General features: G+C 54.3%; 1 protein-coding gene across 4 annotated transcripts in view; it reads left to right on the forward strand.

The window, feature by feature from the left end:
• CAPZB (capping actin protein of muscle Z-line subunit beta) overlaps positions 1–19,644 on the forward strand; it is a 132,856-nt gene that overhangs the window by 95,807 nt on the left and 17,405 nt on the right. For all 4 annotated transcript variants that reach the window (XM_073903264.1, XM_073903262.1, XM_025856520.2 and 1 more), the window contains exons 4-6: positions 150–263; positions 18,501–18,642; positions 18,926–19,042. In XM_073903264.1, coding sequence (XP_073759365.1) covers positions 150–263; positions 18,501–18,642; positions 18,926–19,042 — 373 coding nt within the window. The remainder of the gene's footprint in view (positions 1–149; positions 264–18,500; positions 18,643–18,925; positions 19,043–19,644) is intronic.

The following is a 19,644-nucleotide window of genomic DNA, read 5'->3' on the forward strand; positions in this document are numbered from 1 at the left end:
AGAAAGCCGTGTTTGTTGCAGGGCCTGGAAACATCTTTGCTATGGGTAGTGGCTTTTCCTCTGAAATGTCAGTCTGCCGGGGCTCATGGCTCACAAGCCATGTCTCCTGGAATGACTGGTGTTATTTCCTTCTCCTTCCTCCCCTCCAGGTCACCATGGAGTAACAAGTACGACCCTCCTTTGGAAGACGGGGCCATGCCTTCTGCTCGACTGAGAAAGCTGGAGGTGGAAGCCAACAATGCCTTTGACCAGTATCGAGACCTGTGAGTGACTTCCTCCCTTCCCGCTTCGGCTCCCGCAACCTTGATAAGTAAATCACAAAGGAGAGTGTGTGCAGGCCAAGCAGCCTTCCTTGAACCTGTCACCTGGCTCACCTAACGAATAATGAATTAAAACTGAGCCCTGATGGCAGGATGATGGGCACCGGCCTGGTGACTGGGGCAGTTATGAGGGGCCTCGGCGGTGGAGCGCTACCATGCACAGACCTGCCTGTGCAGGCCCCAGGTCGTGCTTCTGATAATAGCAGGTACCCCCCGGGCCAGCACCCCACTGTGTATCAGACCCTGTGCCGCACACATTCTGTGTGTTGTCTCAGATCCTTACAAACACCATAGCTATTTTAGTCCCCATTGCTCAGATGAAGAAATGAAGGCTCAAAAGCTTGAGGCAAGAGGCAGAGCCAGGAATCAATCAGGCCTGTCTGTCTCCAGAAGCCCCCCTGTTGTTACCACCCTGCATGCCCCTGACCGGTCGTACCTGCAGCTCAGAGACCCCTGCCTCTGTCGGGCCCTTGCCCTCTCTTAGCCTCCGTGTCGCTGACTCCTGAGGTCTTTGGGGCTTTAGCCCCTGTTTTGGAAAGGTTTTTGCTGAGTCTGCTTAGATCCCCACCTCTCTTTTCTGCTTCCATCTGGGCCTGCCGCCCACCATACCACCAAAAAGAGCGGCCATTATTCACCCACCTTACAAGGAAGGGCTCTGGAGAAGGTTAGTCCCTGAAGCATTTTTTCCTGAACCACAGTAGAATCTCATGGTAAAGCGAGTTTTGCACTGAAAATAGAGCACAACTGTAAAAGACACAGTACTACCACTGTACAAACTCGGTCATTTCAGAGAGGGGTCCACAGACGTTTCTGTGAAGGGCCAGACGGCAAGCTAACAGTTTAGGCTTCATGGGTCATAGAAGTCTCTGTCATTTACTTTTACTGTTTTCGTATTTTACGTGTATTACCTTCTAAAAATGTAACCCCCCCCGACCCCAAAAAATGTAAAAACCACTTCTCGAGCCTTGAGGTGGGTGGGATTTGGCCCTGGGTCTGTCATTTTTCCACCCGGACCTAGGATCTAGGCAATGAAGTGGAAATGGGAGAAGCAAAGCGTCTGAGCTGCTTCGTCCAGGAGCTGGTGGTAGCACCTGTGGTGTGGGGCTTCTGGACTCTGTTTTGCAAACAGTTGGAATGGCCTTCCAGCTCATGGCAGGTTTGGTAGAACACATTTCATGAAGAATTTCTTTTAGAAGCTGGTTCAGGAGGAGAAGTGACACTTCTCAGTCTGACATTCGGGCAGAAAACCCCATGAGGCTGAAGCAGACGAGTGAAATACAGAAGCCCAGCTCTAAGGAAGCAAGATCAAATGGCCCTCCGCATTTCTGTCGGCCCTGAATGCATTGCCGTGTGGTTCAGCTTTAGCTTGGGGATCGGTCGCATGCCGGGAGTGTCTGTAATGTTACCTCTCATCCCTGCAAAAGCCTTGGGGAGGAGAATTGCCCCTTTCTTATGGATGAGGAGACCGCGGGCTCCTGATGCTAAATGACTCACCGTAGGGTGCAGAGGTGAAGAGCTAGGATTTGGGCCCGTGTTTGCCTCAAGTTTCCACAAGTTACCGATCTTCACAGTTACAGTAAGTCGCGGTGTTGAACCGTGCTGTCGGAGACCGACTGCTTGTGCAGGCAGGCTGACGTGGACGCGTCGCTGTCCCGTCATTGGCTGGTGGTGGGTTTTACTGCCGCCTTCCCCCAGCCATTTGGCAGGAAGCTCATCCGGCTCCCACCCAAGAGCTCCCGGGTGGAGTCTGTCTCATGTCGCGCTGGAAGGCTTGACAACGGAAGGGCAGTGGTGACCCGGCGGTCCCCACCCAGTGCCTTTGTCAGCACGCGGCTCTGCTTACCTTGTGTCGCCTCCTGCACAGCCCGTGTGCTGGGATCGTCCCCGTCCTGCAGGGGAGGGGACAGATTCAGAGAGCCCAAGGACCTTGCCCAAGCTCACACAGCTAGTGGGTGGCGGACCTGGGGTGTAAAGCCGTCCCTCTTCCAACTCCAAAGTCCAAAATCTTCATGTACTCGAGCCGCGCTGAAGGGGCCCACCAAGTACTGAACGTGGCAGACCGCGTCCCCGCCTTCTGGAGTGTCCACTGTGGGGAGACACCACGTGGGAACGGGTGTCACGATGGGTGGCGGGATGGGGAGTGACTCGCTGCTTCAAGCGGAGCGGTCGGGAAGGCCTCTCCAGGATGTGACCTTGGAGCTGAGGTCTGATGCCAGGAGGGGGCTGGCCGGGCCGCAGGCTGGGAAAGAGCAGTCTTTCAAGGCTGCTTGTGCGGGAGCCTCTTGGATTCTCCAAGGGTCAGAGCGAGAGTGGTTCTGTTGTTTTTTTATACATAAGGGTTTGAGATGTGACTTTCTGAATGAAGCGATTCGGGCGTGTGGCCTTTGTACTGGCCTTTCAGGCCAGCCCTGGGGAAGAGCCCGGGTCTTGTCTTTGGCTTCTTTTTTCCTCCTTCCTGTCTTGTCGGTTTGCATACAGAGTGATGCATGGTCATTGTTAGGCATGTCCCTTCTTTTTTTTTTTTTTTTTAAGATTATTTATTTATTTATTAGAGAGAGAGAGAGAGAGAGAATGAGAGATAGAAAGCACGAGAGGGAAGAGAGTCAGAGGGAGAAGCAGACTCCCTGCTGAGCAGGAAGCCCGATGTGGGACTCGATCCCGGGACTCCAGGATCATGACCTGAGCCGAAGGCAGTCGCTTAACCAACTGAGCCACCCAGGCGCCCAGGCATGTCCCTTCTGTGAGGCCTTGATTGGCCAGGGAGGTCACGCTGCCTGGGTATAATGAGGCCTGGGACTCCCTCCCTAGGTGTACCTCCTTATGGCACCTCCTGGAAAGACTTCCCTTCCTGGGCAGATGTACGCTGTGAAGGTGGCGGATGTCTTTGAGCCCCTGGTCACCTCTAAAGGGAGAGTTGACCTGCTGGGGGGTTGAGAGGGGCTGACAGGACCGCTGCCAACACCCAAGTGGGAGATCAAGCCAGACAGGCCCAGAGCTTGAGGTGCTGTGGCGGTTTGTAGGCATGGAACACGGCCCAGAGGCTGCCCACCGGTGTGCTGCTGCTCGTGGGGAGGAGAGAGTTGAGGGCCTCTGGGTGTTGGGGGTGCGGCGGGGCGCATGTCTCCCCACGTGGCAGCAGCTACAGGCCACCGCAGGGGTGGTGGTTAGAGCGGTCACTGGGGACCCAGAGTCCTGTCTCAAGCCACCCAGTTATCAGAGTCCTGAGGACACTCTCTCCTGAGGCCATGTGTGGGGAACATTTTCCCAGCTGGACCACACATGAGTTAAAATGAGACCCATTTCTGGGCTAAAAATTAGGAAAACAGATTCTTTTTTTCCTTTCTTTCTTTCCTTTTTTCATTTTTTTTTTTTTACGTTCTTGGTACATTGCTCACCTCCAGAAGTCCCCGTTCTCAGTGCCCTGAGTTGTTGGTGGCCACGTTGGTGACCATGGTACGGGGCCCGGAACGTGAGCTCTTCTTTTCCTTGTGGTTTTGGAGCAGAGGGAAGTCAGCTGGGGGCTAGGAGCCCATGTCTCTGCCTTGAGTACAGGCCAGCGGTTACTTGGGTGTTCTAGGGACCAGATTGTTCCATAGGATGAAGGTATAGTAGGTCACGCCTTCCCTTTATTCTCATCTCTTTCCCCTTCCCATTAGAAAGACACATTCCAGGGGCACCTGGCTGGCTCAGTGGGTAGAGCGCGGGACTCTTGATCTCAGGGTTGTGAGTTCGAGCCCCATGTTGGGTGTGAAGACTGCTTAAAAGTAAAATCTTTAAAAACAGCAACAACAAAGATAGACATACTCGATTCCTGTGGGAAGACTCATTTGTTGTCACCCCAGGGAACAAAGCCACAGAGCTCTCCTTCCGCCTGTCTTTCTGTCATTGGCAAAGGTCTCTCTGAGGGGAGGCACTCCCCCCAACACCGCCTTGTGTCTGCTGGCTCTGCTGCTTCTGAGCTGCTTGCAGGAGGAGCTGGCGAGAGATGCCCAGAGCCTCAGGCACACCCACCCTGCCAGGAAGAGAAAGGGAGTGCTGCCACCGTGAGCGCAGAACAGGCACGCCATTGTGCCCAGGAGGACAAGATGAGTTAGGCCGCCGTCTCCAGGGCACCCCATTCCAAACTGGAGCTTGGCCTGCACCGCACGGGGGTTAAGGAATATGAAGAGCTGACCCATCCCCTGTGCTAACCTGGTCTTTGATTCCTGATGACCCCAGATGTTTCGTATTTCTTTGATCCCGATGGGTCGCAGAGTTAGGACTGGGCTTGCCTTGTGCTCGACTTCTTGACCACTGACCCTCTCAAGTGACTGAAGCTGCCAGGCTGCGGCCTTCGGGCTCAAATCCTCCTGCGGTGAATGCTTCGGAGAGCTGCTGGTTGTGTGGACTGCTGGTGGGAAGGGCCCTTGCTGTGCTGGGCGGGCCACTGAAATCGGCTCAGAGATTTGTCTGCTTTGTCATCTGAAGGTCTGGAGATTACACACACACACACACACACACACACACACACACGCAAAAAAAAGGCCTAAAGTGCTCTTTCCTGCCACCCCTCCGCACTGCCACCCCCACTGGCCTATGCCTCGACTGGCCTTGTAGGGATATTTTGTCATCTGGCAAATTGACAGGCACCCCTTTCTCCTCCTGCTTATTGTGGACCCGTTAACCTTGTTCCTACTGCTGATGTTCTCTGGAGGATGACTTCCGGAGCCTAGCACTGAAGTGAAACAGTGATCCAGGCCAGGCAGCTAGAGCCGCACAGGCTTTTCCAGAGAGTGAGTGCTCGCTGTTTCCCCAGAGGCTGCTCTCTGCCATGAGAGATTACAGATTCTTCATTAGCATCCTGGGGGAAAGCCTTGGATTCTGTCCTCAGGTGGGGGCTTTGGTCCCAGCTGTCAAGGCTTTGACTTTGCAGGGAATTAGAATGAATTATGAGCCCTAGAGCTGGTCAGAATGGTCACAGCGAGGGAGCTGGAGCCTGGGGTGGGTGGACCCGCAGGCCCTCCACTTGTAACTCCTATGGGAGCGTGGCACCCCCCTCCCCTGCCTACACACCCTTTCGCCCATTGCGGAATAAATGTGCCCTCCTTTGGGGCGTGGGCAGGAGGAGGCAAGTTGGGGCTCCTCGGAAGTCAGATTGTCAAGTCCCTGCTTGCCTGACTCTCCACAGCTCCCTCACTGTGTTCTCCCCCGAGTCCCTCCCACGTTTATTGATGTCCCCTTTTTGCCATCATCAGTGGCAGAAAGGACCTGTGTGGCAACTTTCCCCAGGGAGTAACTATCCAACAACTATTGATCGCACCACCCAAGCAATCCTGGTTTTAGATTCAAAGAGTCCATTTGCTGCACATGCTTAGGGACGTCAGTCAAGCCTGTCCTCTGGCTGGGTGGGGTCTACTCTCAGGCCATGCGGATTCCTCACTGCCCTTCCCCGAGCCCTCCCACCCTGGTCACCAACATCCAGACCACTCGATTCTTTTCTGCCAAGCCCCAGTGTAGTTTTCTACCTCTGAGCGCAGGCCCGCCCCAGTGCAGGCAATGTCATTGGAACATACATAGCACCTCGGGAGTGGGGAAGGGTAGCAGAAAGGGCAGGCTCATTGGTGGCTGGCTCATGGGATCGCTTCACGTTCTTTCTTGGCAAAGTTGGCTGCTTTTTTAGGCCCAAGCCTAGGCTGGCTCAACAGTCACAAAACCCCATCACTTGATCTGCGCGGTGCATCTTTCTTGGGAGAGACTCAGCCGTGGGGCCTTCAGTGTGGGGTGGGCGCTTGCTGCTGCCAGAGACCCCACGCTTGTGGTGTGAGCCACCAGTTGGCTGCCGCGGACCCCAGCATCAGTGCTTTGATTTTTTTGGGTTCCCAGGGAAACCTTCCCAGCTCTGGCTTTCACATTGGGTCTCGCTGTTGCCTCTCTCGGCCTGGATTCTGCTGAGACCAGATGTTCTAACTGAAGGGGCTGGCTGGCACTGCTTTGGTCAAAAGATGATTACTCCCATCTGTGCCAGACATCTTGCCCCGTGCTCTGTGATCCTTGGCTCTTGGCTTGCAGCAGATAATACCTTCAAACATGCGGTTGCAATTTATTGGCCTTATAAGTTAATTTTAGTGGGTGTTCAATTGATTGAAATCAAAGCTTAATGAAGGCCAGAGTCTGGGGGGTGGAGGAGCAGGGCGGGAAGACATTTTGTGTTCTTCCCTTGCTTTGGGTCTGAGATAATCTTCAAAAGAGTTAATTAGCTTTTCTAATCAACCCTTTTTGTCTGGAAGAAGTTTACGGAATGAAACAAGGCTGGCGTCCCTGTGGCACTCCAGAAATGCACGAGTCTCTTCGGAGGCAGCCAGGGTGCTTGGTGGATGGGCTTGCCCCCAGCTCCCTGCTTTCTCTCCCCTCTTAGGGGCCATGCTAAGATTGGGGTTATTTCCACCTCTTCCTCCCATTCTCTGTCCCTCTGTCATTTGACATTTGGGCAACACTGGCCCCGGAAGGGCAGGGCATCCTTATTCGTGTGTGAAAAAGGTTTATTGCCATGGTTTCGGGAGTCCTTGAAACTCCCATGTTCCCGGCCGCCTTCCCAGACCCTGCGCCCTAGGCCCCCCCCGCCCCCCGCCTTCGTTGGACGTCAGCATAGGGCCTGGGGAATTTCAGCATGTCTGTCCTGGTGGGAATTGCAGAAGGCAGTGGGAGCTTTTCTGAAGAACGGGGAGCAGCAGAAGCAGGGGCAGCAGGTAGGCGATGGTGGGAGGAGCTGTTCAGGCAGCAGGTGGAGACGCCCCAGGAGAAGTCTCAGGCCCAACGCTGTCCAGCCAGCTGCAGAGTCGGGAGGAGCTGGGCCTCAAAAGGGCCTGGACTTGATTCTCTCTTCCGCCATACTCGCTCACTGACTCTGGGCAAGTAAGTGAACTTTCTGAGCCTCTGTTTCCTTATCTGTTGAGGAGGTAGCCCTGCTGTCTTAGGGGCTGAGGGGGGCATTCAGTGGGGGTGCTGCGCACAAGCCTTCGCTCGCTCTGACTCGTCCACTTGGAGGACAGGTTTGTTGTCATTCTGCAGTCGTAATCCTGTGGATGTCTTATGTTCTGTGCCTTTATGATCGTGGATACGAGGTGGTTTGGGTGCACACGGGGTGAGATAGCAGGCTGGTGCGTCACTGGCCACAGTGGAAGGCTGTGCATTCTGATTGGGGCTCTGCTCCTGGCCCAGCGTGGGACCTCAAGTAAATCCTGCCTCAAAAACGGAGCGAAGTAGTAGTGCCCACCTGTGGTGACAGGCGAGTATTTACAACCGTTGTACAAACATTGAGAACCCACTGTGCTCTGAGCCTGCCCTCATGGGGCTCACATTTTCACAGGGCTTAACGAGGTGCAGGTGCACACGGGAAGAAGGGAGCAAACAGACAAAGTGCTTGCACGGTTTGGGAAGTGCTGGGAGGGACACACCCAGGCACAGAGGCAGGGAGAGCAGAGGAGGCTGACTTTAGGTAGGGTTGGAACTGTGCGCGCGCTGATGACGCTGGGTTTGCCCTTGCGTAGGAGAGAATTCGAGTAGCCGGTGTGGGACTCCTGCCCTTGCAGCACTGGCCTTAGCTGGTGTCCAGGAACTTGGCTTTCTGGAGGGTTCCTACCATTCCTTGATAAGAATGGCTCATGATGCTTAAACTCTTTGCACAAACGCTGTGGTTTATGCCGAACTCGGGCTTCTCTTCTGGGAGCCTGGAATTCTGCTGTGTACTAGGTGGAGAGTGCTCTAGCAGTAAAATCCCTGGTCGCCGTATCCGTGGGCTTCCCTTGTAGACAGAACCTCACACTTGCTGGGGGAATGAAGCGCTTCTTGTGCGGCCCCTAGAAGAGGAGTCACAAGCAGACTTGTGTCTGGTTTCTTCAGGACTTCTCCCTCGTGCCTTTCCTTTGCAGGCTCCTGCCCTGTCTCCTTCCACTCGAATACCTTCTGGTGGGAGGACTCTGTGCTGAGTCCTGTGAGCCTCTCAGCAAATCACTGAGCCCCAGTGGTCGTGGAGAGCCCGGGCTCAGCTGTGGTGCCTGGCAGGAGCAGGGGAGGATGGTGGAGGCCGTGCTCTGAGCAGTAGGAGTCACTCAGGCAGTCCCGAGGTGGTTCCCGGGCTGCGGGGTCGCTGAGGGTTGCCGAGGGACGCGGAGCAGGGTGTGAGCAGTAGGGAGAGAGACCCCAGGCCCTTGTCAGGCGTGGGCTTTGGCTGTCATTCTCCGTGCATTGGGAAGGGCCTGGAGGGCCCCAGGGGTACATAGGCCAGCTCTGAAGTACATCCTAAGAAACTGTACATAAGCAATTTGGAGGCTGGATTGGAGAGGCCATGAGTGGAAAGATCCTGCCCCAGACTTCCCTTAGTCTGCCTATTGGTCCTAATTACTCGTCCCTCCGTCTGGCTGGGTGAAATCTGTAGCATAAGGTCACCCGGTGCTTCCACGACCAGAAACAGCTGGCTATTACCTTCGGTCTCCGGAGTCACAGCCCCAGCCCCCCTCCCCCTGGGAAGTGGGCAAAAGCACTGGGCAGGGAGGCGTGAATTGGTGGGAGATCTTTCAGGAAAGTTCTGGAGCTGGATGAAGCCTGGGCCATTTGGATTGGCACATCTGCCCTCCATCCTTGCCCCTGCAGATAGGTCTGGATGGCTCATGTTGCAGAAACCTTTTTGTTCCTGCCCAGAGGTGTGGGACCTCTTCCCAGATAGGAAGGTCTCTAGCAGGCCCTGCGACGGGCCCTGCGTGCCGCGTGTGCTGTGCTCCAAGGACCGCCAGGCGGGGACAGGGTCTGCGTCTGGCTTTCCACTTGTCGGCAGCATAATTAGTAGTTGGGTTTTCACATGTATGATTTGTATCTTCAGCCATGCGTATAGAGGGCCTCTGAGAACCCGCCCCGCCCTCTGTGGGACTCTGGCTTGCCACAGCCTCAGGCTTGTGTGAAAGTGCTGGAAGCACTTAAAGGGGGAACCTGGGCCCACCCCCCCCCCCCCCCCCGCCCTGCCTCGGTTGTGCCGTTTTAATTGACTAGGGAGATGGGTTGAGAGGGTCCTGTCGGCTTTCTGGGGGGTGGGGGAGCTGAGTGAGTCTGGGTCCTGCCCCCACAGTGTTGAGTTTCAGCTCTCCCGCGACCACTGCTCCGAAGCAGTGGTGTCTGCCGCAGTTTCTCGAGCCCCTAAAGAGTGGGTCTGGACGAGCCTGCAAGTTGCCCCCAGATGGACCCCTTCGGCTGGCATCCTAAGGCTGCAGCTCTGGGTTTGGTGGCCCTGGCATGCATCGTCCAACTTGCATCCGCTAAAAGAAAGTTAAACGAAAAGCAGGAGTGTGCAGAAAACCATTTTGCTAATAAACACGGTCCCCCGAATCAGCATCAGGGACTCCCAATTCCTCCAGAACCCTTGGGTTCTTGCGCCCATATGGCACACGGTCACGCTCCGGATTGTGCAGTTCCACATGTTGGGGTGCAGACTCTGCCCATGTGGAAGGAGGGCCCAGCTCCCTCTGGTGGTCAAGCTGCACTCTTGGCTGAGCTGCCTCCCAGGCTCCTGGTGGAAATGTCTTTTCCGGGAAGCTGCTTTGTGCAAGTATCAAGGGTGGGTGGTCTTACGAAGGTTCAGCCAGCAGGCCCTCGCTGCCTCATTGAGGTGGAGGGGGGCCCTCCTTCGCAGAAGTCCCAGCGCAGGGTGCACAGTGGTGGGCCCCCGCCTTCTGGCCACTCAGTGTGGTGGTGGTCTTTGTTCTCTGACTTCCCTACCTTGAACCAGCATCGTCGTACGGCGGCGTAGTTGCGGGTGTGTGTGTGTTCATATTCGCGAGATTCAGCCTCACAGGCTGAGCTGGGGCCCCTGAGCCCAGCTGCCCAGCTGCCCACCTGCACTGCTGCGGTACCCCTTCACACGGGGCCAGCCAGATCCCAGGGCTGGTCCCAGCGGCCCTCCTCTCAGCTGTGTGGCTGGGGCACGTTTCTTTGATTCTCTGGGTTCTGGTTTTCTTAACCATAAAATAACGTATTCAAGGCCCTTGACACAGAATGGGTTCCCATAAATGGCAGCTTTTGGATGAGAGTGGTGGCCCTATATACCTCCAGGAGGCCTGGAAGGCCGACGTTCTCGAGCCGTGGACTGAGTGGGGCAGCAGGATCATCACGGGGGTCTGGAGAACCAGGAGACGGTCATGCTGGTGCCAAGTGTGGATGGCTCGCTCGGATCCCAGAGCCAGATCTGCAGCCCCTGCGGCAGCTCCCTTGTTTCTAGAGAGGCCTCCATGGTGTGTCTGCAAGTAAAAAAAACTGTAAAAACCCCGTGAAGGGACTGTAAAGGGCTGCAGCCACAATCCAGATGTCACTTTGACGTGCAACTGGCATGAAAGCCACACTTGCCTAAGCCGATTGGTATGCTTGCCCAGGGGATCGTCGCACCTGTGTGTCCCGGAAGGCATTTCTGCAGAATACCTGTCCCGTGTCCAGGGGCAGACTCGGACACGTTCCGCAAACCGTGGTGAAGACCGCTGGTCTCCACACACGCACAAGGGCAGGTGGGTCTCACCACCCATCTGCCAGCCCAGAGCCAGGTGCCCACCATTCTCCATTCTGTGCAGAGCCAGCGGCAGCCCCCGGGGCAGTGGGGATGGGACCGTGCTCACCCGGCAAGCGATACCTTGCTTCCTGTGCAGGGCTCAGAAAAGGCCACGGTTAGGAGGAGGGAGGAGATCTGCCCTCTCGGCCCAGAGAAAGAGACTTGGGAAGACGGACGGCCACCAGTGGTAGTGAACGCCTGCTCTGAGCCTGCACTGGGGCCCCACTGTGTCTTGCGCGCTCCCTGCCGCCTCCGCAAGGTGGTCTCACCGACTCACCCGAACAGAAGCTGGGACACCGGCGTGGCAGGCAGAGCCCACAGTCCCCAGACCCTCAGAGTCGTGGCTGTCGGCCTGCCTCCTGCAGCTCTCCGTGGGCTTTCCGGAAGCCACACCCGTCAGGCTGCACTCATGTCCATCCGTTGGACAGGGAAAACGCTTAGCCTCCAAATGGTGGCTAGCTTGGAGCCAATGAGAAAGGAATGTTGGTCTGCGCTGCAAGGAAGGAGGCCAGGTTTTAGATGTCTCTCCAAGCAAATTGGAGGTTTTTCTTTTTTTCTGGAATAGAACTGAATTGTTCCCACCTGTGGGTACCAAGTGCCTTTTTAGGTTGTGAGGATGTTTAAGGATGATCAGAAAAACAAACTGCTGCTGGTAGCTGGGAACTTTAGGGGTTTTTTTTAGGTTGGGAGGAACCAAGAAGGTATTGTTCCGGAGCCAAACCTGAGCCGCTGGTGGAATGGCTCTGCCTCAAGGTTTATTCTCCCTGTCTTTGCCATAAACTCAGTCTGCGCACATGGGAGTTTCTGTTTGAATGAGGGCCCACGTGACCTCCTTGTCACTGTCATGACCAAGTGCCAGGTACAGTAAAGAGTGTCCCTCAAGTCTCACTGCTGCTCCTCGGTGAGATCCCAGAAGCACAATAGACTGCGGATGTGACCCACAGACACAGAGTAGGGAAGGAAGAACCTCATGGAATCTGACCATTTGGGACATTTTAAGGGACAATTTTGGCTAGCTTGCGACAGGATACCAGAAGGATTCCACTTGTTTTAAGTGGGCTGACATTAAAATGTGTACAGTCTAAACTCCTTGTCTGGCATTTCAGCCGGTGCCTGACCTGTTCCCTCCGTCCATCCCTCATCTCCCCTGATCTCCAGTCAGATCTAAGGCCATGGGAGTTCCCGCCTTGAGACTGTCCCCCAATTTGAAAGAAGTGTCCAGGCCATAGGCATCCTTCCAAATTGACCATCCCTTTCTCCATAGAAGCCTCGCTCCAGCCTCCAGGACTCTCTGGTGCAGCTTGGGAGAACTGGTGCACGCAGTGTAGAACTCGGTTGTATACTCATCTGGGTTGCACCCTACTTCTGTGTGTATATTCCCACATGTAAGGATCCCTAAGGAAAGCTGGCTTGGATAACACACAGGCAACAGACTCAAAATCCCCCAAAGATACATCGAAATGGTGAAGCCATGACTCTGAGAATTGAATATAACAGATCTGAGTGGAAAATGATATTCTCGAGTCCAGTTTACCAGGTTCTTAAAAATCTAGGATGTGGGAGACAGTTGTATGACAATACGTTAAGAGGAAACATTGCGTTGGAGAGGAGCGCAAGCTCATCTGTGCCCATATGAGTGAGGCGTGGTGGCCAAGAACACTGCTCTGGCCCTGGGCTCCCGGGTGGGGCAGTAGCCTCTCCCCTGAGAGATGCGCTGGTCTCTGCTGTACATTGGGTAACACAAAGGGCATTGATTTCTGTTCTCGGACCCTCACGGAAGAGTGTAACCAAGGTGCGGGGACTTAAAATCATGTCTTATGAGCAATAATATAACAACAGGAAGGCCAAAAAAGAGAAATCTTGGGGTTTATATAAGCCATCTTTAGATATTTAAAAGGACTACATGAGAGAAGGGCATTAAGTTCTTACTTTGTGTGGTTCTGGCTGACAAGTCAGTGCAAGTTTTCACTCCAGTCCAGAAAACGATGGCCTTGGTAAAGTAGTGAGTTCTCTGTCACTGGAGGCGTGTAAGCAGAGTTTTGACCAACTTTGATTAAGATGTTAGTAGTTGATACTGTGGTGCTCAGGGTTTGCCTCACACAGGCCCGGATACAGCCACTAAATCCGGGCAGTCCGAGCTTGGAAAGACCCCACTGAGCCTGTGATCCAGCTCCTTCATTTTGCAAATGGGAAAACAGTCTTCGACATCACATTGGTGCCAAATAAATACTCCTTCCCTTCCTCTTGACGTATTCAATGAAGCCCCCTCACACTCCAGCATCTAAGGGGCTTACCTTATAATGCCCCTGACTTGTCTTGGGGGTGATAGCCTGGCCTCTGCGTCACACATGACTTCGTGCCGCCAGAGAGTCACGTCTGCTCCAGCCTCCTGGCCTAGCCCACATATGGCAAAAAGAGCACCTCTGAGTGAGGCCAGCGAGGGCCGGCTCCCAGCAGGTGTGTCCTAGGCTGTGTTCTTCTGGGAGGGTCATGGCATGTGACTCATCACCTGCTGGGGCCTCTGTCTTAGAAGCACGGATCCGGCTCTTCTCCCTGGAGCCGATTTGAGAAGGCAGGAGTAAAAGCTGATGACGTCACAGTCCGTTCCAGTCCCATCTTCCCCGTGACGCATGCAGCCCGGTGTTGGCCGAGACTGGGGATTGGATAATGCACACTCACAGCTCACATTCCCGGAACAAGTTTCCATGCTAGGTCTCCATGCACAGCCCGGCTTCGCGCACTCCATAAGGCTTCGGGAGCTGAGATAGTTTCTTTCCTTTTTTCTTTGGTGAAGTAGATCATTTTGAGTGTGAAGTGTTATGTTTTCCTTCTCCTCCCCCCCCACCCCCCGCCCTCAGAGGTCCTGCGGTTGAAGAGTTACGGACACACAATCCGTATCCGTGACTGTGACATGATTCAAGAGCAGGAGTCCTTTTCCGGGAGAAACAATGCTGAACTCTTGAGGACAGGAGAACTAACTGGCATGTTGGCCTTTTAGTTGGTCCACGTTCAGGGATCGGATGATAGAGCGTAAACTTGACCGGATGCTTTGTTGTAATTGGCTGGTACAGAGTAGCCCAGCTGCTGGTCGTGAACGTGCTCCTGGCTCATCCAGGACAGAGGTGTCCCGTGGGGCCCCTGGCCTTCTGGAGTTTACGAGACCCGTACCGCCTGTTGTAAGCAAGTACTAGTTTTCAGACGGACTGACTTAGGGAGCCAGCGCACAGCAGCCCCATGTGCTTAGGGCCAGCTGTCTGACTTCTCGGCCATTCCATTTGCTGTAGGAAACGGTCACCCTCGGTGCCTCGCTGACTCCTGTCAGTGGAGCCCACTGTGCTTGATCTCAGGGTTGTGAGTTCGGGCCCTACGTTGGGCGTAGAGTTTACTTTAAAAAATATTTAAACAAATAAAATTAAAAAACCCGGAAAGAAAGAAAATGTTCACCCTTACTGGGAAAGGCCTGGAAGCCCCCCAAGACTGTGTGTGGAACCCTGTGGCGTGTGGCGTGTGGCTGAAGGGGTTTGCTCTTCAGTGAGACCAGCACAGTTTCTGACTCCGGTCTGCCGTTCTCCCCCTGCTGGTGTTCTGGAGCTTCCCAAGACCCCACTGCCTCATGGGTCAAGACTTTCCAGGGGGCTTCTCTAGTCTCCCTGCATTCTGTCCCTGTGTTGTCCAGCTCACATATCATTCACCCTCTTTACTGGCTGGATTTCAGGCCTAAAAAAAGCCTGTGCTCTTGTCTTTGGGCCTCTCTGTTTTAAAGTTCTCTGAGCTGCCCACTTGACCAGAGAGTTCACTGCAGGAGCTCCGGGCCTTGCCTCACACAGCAGTGTTGTGGCAGTCGGTGCTGGGTCTGTCCTCCCTCCCTCCCTGGATGGCTGGGGTTTTTGAAATGATCAAGTGCTGGCAGAGCCCCGGGTAGGGCCGGTCGCTTCCCCCGTAGCCCACTCTCAGTCCCAGGCCCCATTTGATCATTCACATTGACGTGCAAGGCCCAAGAGCGGGGCGCTGGTGATGGTAGAGCCGCCTTATTGAAATGGCATGTTAGCATTTAAACAATATTAATGCTATTTGACTCATTAAATATACAAAGGCCAGTTAAAGTGCTTCCATGTGTGTGCTGTTAGTTCTGGCCGGCGACTCCTCAGATGGCTTTATGTGGTTTCAGACAACATTTTAGCACATTCTTAAAATACCCACAAAAGCCTTTATGTAAAAACTCATAAATGTGAGCCACATAAAAATTATTTTTTTCCTGTTTCATGTCATTATGATCAAAGTACAGTAGGTAAGAATAAATTTTCAAAAACTTGTTGAGGTCCCTCTTTAATTAATGCTTCACTCACAGAGCAAAGCCATAAACCATGTAACGGGGGGGCTGTCTGTGTGCCCCGCAGTCACCCCACCACCAGCCTGCTCACCACGGTCCTGACGGCACTTGTCGGAGAGGCTGGTGTTCCGGGAGATCCTGAACTGGCCCTTTCTGATGGCGCAGTCCTCTGCTCCCTTTGTCTTGGAGCCTGGTCAGGTTGAGACTTGCTGCCGCCCCGGTGCCTGGAGATGCCTTTTGGTGAATGGAATGCGGGTCTGTTATTGAATTGTTGTGGTGTTGGGGCCCTGCCTGCGGAGCCCGGGTTTCAGCACGTCCTCCTCACCCTGATAAGGAACACCCCGACGACGGGAGAGGGAACTTGGCTGCCATTCCCTTAGTACAAGTCCGAGCAGCTATAAATTAGGATACTGCCCGGTGGAATACTACCCTAGCTATGAAAACCAGTTGCGGAGATCGTGCGGCTCCCTGGAAAAACGCTAACGATTCTGTGCCAAGTGCAGAGGCCGCACTCAACACGGCACCGTGGCTGTGCTTGTCGTTACGGAAAAGTTACGCATCTGGACAAAGACTGGAGGGGGATTTGGAAAAATCAGATTTATGGGATAAGTTGACATATGGTATTGCAGGCTAATTTTTCAATCTCCCTGTTTTATAACGTCCTTGCAATGAATTTCTTAATTTTGGAGAAAAGAAGAGCAACCCATGTAGAGGTCAGAATTAAGTTTGCATTTTGCCCTCCTCGGTCTCCAACATCTTGGAACGTTAGGCCCGGTCAGTGTGGCCCACAAAGGAAGCTGAGGATGCCGGGGAGAAGCTGCCCGGAGTGGGAGCCGGGCCACCGGGTGGGGCATTGGAGTGGAAATGGCCAGTTCCACCTTATCAAACATGAATGTGGTTGTTCCATTTTCCGGAAGAAAACACATCTAAGGGATGGGGGACCAAGGGGATCATCTGTAGGCTGCCTGGCACTTTGGAGCTGGTCTCCAGGTAGTATCGTCGAGGGCTGTCGGGCCCCCGGGCTCTCTCCCGGTTCCCGTCCGGGGTAGCCTGGCCCACTTCCCTTGGCATCCTAGCACACAGAGGGCGCGCGGGGCCTGGGGCGAGACCACCATCACGCTCTGGTCGTGGGGATCGGGCCACACGCTGTAGGTGGGATGGGGGGAGAATGACCGCTGGGCATTAAGCCTTCGCTCCTCCTGGCTGGCCAACGGAAAGAAGAGATTATTGGCCCTTTCTTCATGCCAGCCCAAGAAAAGCCACAGTTTTTAGAGCTGTTTGTTCCCTTTGGATGTGGGGCTGCTCTCCCTACAAGCCGACCGAAGGGGAAACCGAGTGTTAGAACCCAGCACTCTGTCCCCAGCAGGACTGGGAGTAGCTGGGCTGCTCTTCCCTCAGTGGTAGTGATGTGACTCCTGGTGAACTTAGATTTCTTGGTGGTCACTTAGGATAGCACTGAGTTCTGTTCCGTCCCCCGCCAGTTGTGGGTGTGCTCTGCGTTGCGCTTTCCTGGGGCCGGCACCTCAGTGCGTCTGTCCAGCAGGCCCTCACCAGGCATCTGCTGCATCAGCCCTGCCAGGCCCACCCTCCCCTGCCTCCCAAGGTGACCAGGGGTGTGAGGGTGGGCAGTGGTGTGAATCACATTGGACGGCTTAATCACCGTGGAGCCTGTGGCGACGGAGAGGCAGGGGCAGGATGTGGTAGCCGCGGCAGGCTGGAATCCCAGCGGGGAGCGGGGAGGGTGGCAGACCTCGTGTGCACCCTTTGGGCCCCCAGGGGGCGCCTGCGGTGGGTTAGCACCACGGCACCCTGCAGCTCCAAGGAAGGAGGCTGTCGTTCTCATGAGGAAAGGCTGCTTCCTCTTGCTCAGATTTTTACGCTCCAGTGTGTATCACCCACTGACCTTTGTACCAAAACTTTTTAGTTTGAAATGGTTTTGAACTTACGTTAAAATGACCCCTCCAAATTTACAAAGAATTCTTGTGTACCCTTCACCCACATTCTCTAAATATTAGCATTAACCATGTATATTTTTATTATGTAACAGCTTTATTGAGAATTTACAGATGTGTTTATTTTTAGTACTTATTTTTGTTATTAAAATCAATAATAGTCTTTGGTCAGATTATTTACTTTCCTGTTTTTTTTGTCTCTCAACAGTCCTATAAAGTAGGTATGAATCTTCCTATTTTGTGATGAAACGAAGGCCCAGTTCGGACAGTTGGTATCTGGTAGCACTTAATAAAGAGTTGGTGGGTGGGGAATGTGCAGCCATGGCTAGGGGTGGGGGTTGGGCCCCGTGCACCCCCCGAGCCCATGCTCACCACCACACGTGTGCAGCCAGCCCGGCTCCTCCGCGTCTGAGCCCGTGCTCACACACGACACCGGCCCTCCCGGCGGGGCCCAGAGTGTGCCTACCACACTGTGGATGCTGAGGTTAATTGGGGTCAGAGAGGCCACAGACTTGCCGGTGAAGAATGCGCCTCAGCAGCGCGCTGGTAAAGAACATGCTAGGCACGCAGAGATGCGTGTTTTCCAGCGTTCCGGTTGGTCGTCGGCAGAGTTGGAGGTCCCACACAGCAGCTGGTGACCCACCTGTGCCCCCGGCAGCCCGGCCCTGCCACGCTGTCACCTTGGGTCTCTTGGATTTGGGACCCTGGCCTGATTTCCTTTTCTCCTCTGGCCTTTTCTTATATTTGTTCGTAGTTAGGAATTTTTCCATATCGACTCAAACCTGAGTAGGGAGCTCTGCCCTAAGCTCAGCTCTTCGTTTCCGGCTAGAGGGTGGCAGAGAGTTGCTCCAAAAGACCAACAGAAGCCCAGGTGGCCCGGGCTCGGGGGGCTCTTGGCGGGGAGGAGTGTGCTACTCTGGTTTTTTTCCCTTTATCGCCCCTGTGAAATAGCCATCCCGGAAGATAGGAGTGTGGAACAGTGACGACTACTCAGTAGTAATGACCCCCATTGAGCGTCCATTCCACGTCACACACTTTGCTAGGTCCTTCCTCTGGAAGCTTGCCAAAGACCACAGAGCGAGAGTCGGTGGCAGAGCTCAAACTCCAGTGCATATTTAGGACTCCTGAGCCCGTGATCTTTCTGGGACCCCTCCCCCAACCAGCAGGTGCTCAGGACACGGGCAGGAGTCAACCCTGGAACCATCACAGGAGAGGGAGGGTCCTTCATTCCAGACAGACATTCAGATGAAGCTTTGCCGAATGAACCCCTGGGCTGTTGATCTGTAATCTGACCGGCTTAACATCTCATGGGCACGTGGGCCTATTTCCGGCAGGTATTTTGAAGGTGGCGTCTCATCTGTCTACCTCTGGGATCTGGATCATGGCTTTGCTGGAGTGATCCTCATAAAGAAGGCTGGAGATGGATCAAAGAAGATCAAGGGCTGCTGGGATTCCATCCACGTGGTGGAAGTGCAGGTACACCTCCCTGGCAGATGTTTCTTGAAGGGGGGGGGTAATGTTGTGATATATAAACCCCCGGTCACTCCTAAAAATGCCCCAGAGTCAGTTAGATAAAGATCAGTCAGGATTGCAGTGGTCACCGATGATAAAGATCCCATGATTGCAGATTTGGTCCCTTTAGAGACCAGCCAGGGTTTTATAAGGTCATGTCGTGGCCCCACATCCAAGGAAGGGACATGTGAGAATGATCCCAGCTCAGGGTCACACCTGGGGTTCTGACCTCTGTCTCATCCCGCAGGAGAAATCCAGTGGTCGCACTGCCCATTACAAGCTGACCTCCACTGTGATGCTCTGGCTGCAGACCAACAAATCTGGCTCTGGCACCATGAACCTTGGAGGCAGCCTGACCAGACAGGTAGGGTCGCCTTTGCCAACCCCAGAGAGAGGTCCTGGGGCAGCCTCTGTGCCTGACAGGATCTCCCCACCAGAGATTCAGAGATTTGGTCTTGAGAGCTTTTATCTTTGGGTCAAGGTATTTACATTTTAAAATGCTCCTGGGACGGTGAGGACATACTCCTGATAACATTCAGAATGAATGAATCTCGCTGTTGTGACTTAAATCCCCCATGAGGACCCTTGGTTGCTAGTGACAGAAGTTAAGACCCTGTCATTAAGCAAAAATGAAAACAAGGCAGTTCACGTAACTGAGAGGTTCAGGCTTCCTGTGGTGTGACTGGGCATAGGACGTTAGGACTGGGGGAGCTCCACAGTGGAGCTCCTGGCAGCCTCTGGCTTAAGTCTTCTGGTCTGCCCTAACCCCAGAAATGTCTCCCTGGCCTCGGTTACTTGTGTTCACCGCAAAATCACTTCCCGAAGCCGAGGGGCATGAAGTAGTCTGGCCGGAGTGCGGATCGTGTGACTGCCGGGGATGGTATCGATGGAAAAGGGGTCAGTTCCCTGTAGTAAAATCTGGCTGCTTTTCGCAGGAGGGGGAGGGATGCTGTGGGCAGGCAGCAG

This window comes from Callorhinus ursinus, unplaced genomic scaffold (genome assembly GCF_003265705.2).
Source record: "Callorhinus ursinus isolate GAN/ISIS: 27379988/994484 unplaced genomic scaffold, GSC_fseal_2.0 scaffold18, whole genome shotgun sequence".
Lineage (NCBI taxonomy): Eukaryota > Metazoa > Chordata > Mammalia > Carnivora > Otariidae > Callorhinus > Callorhinus ursinus.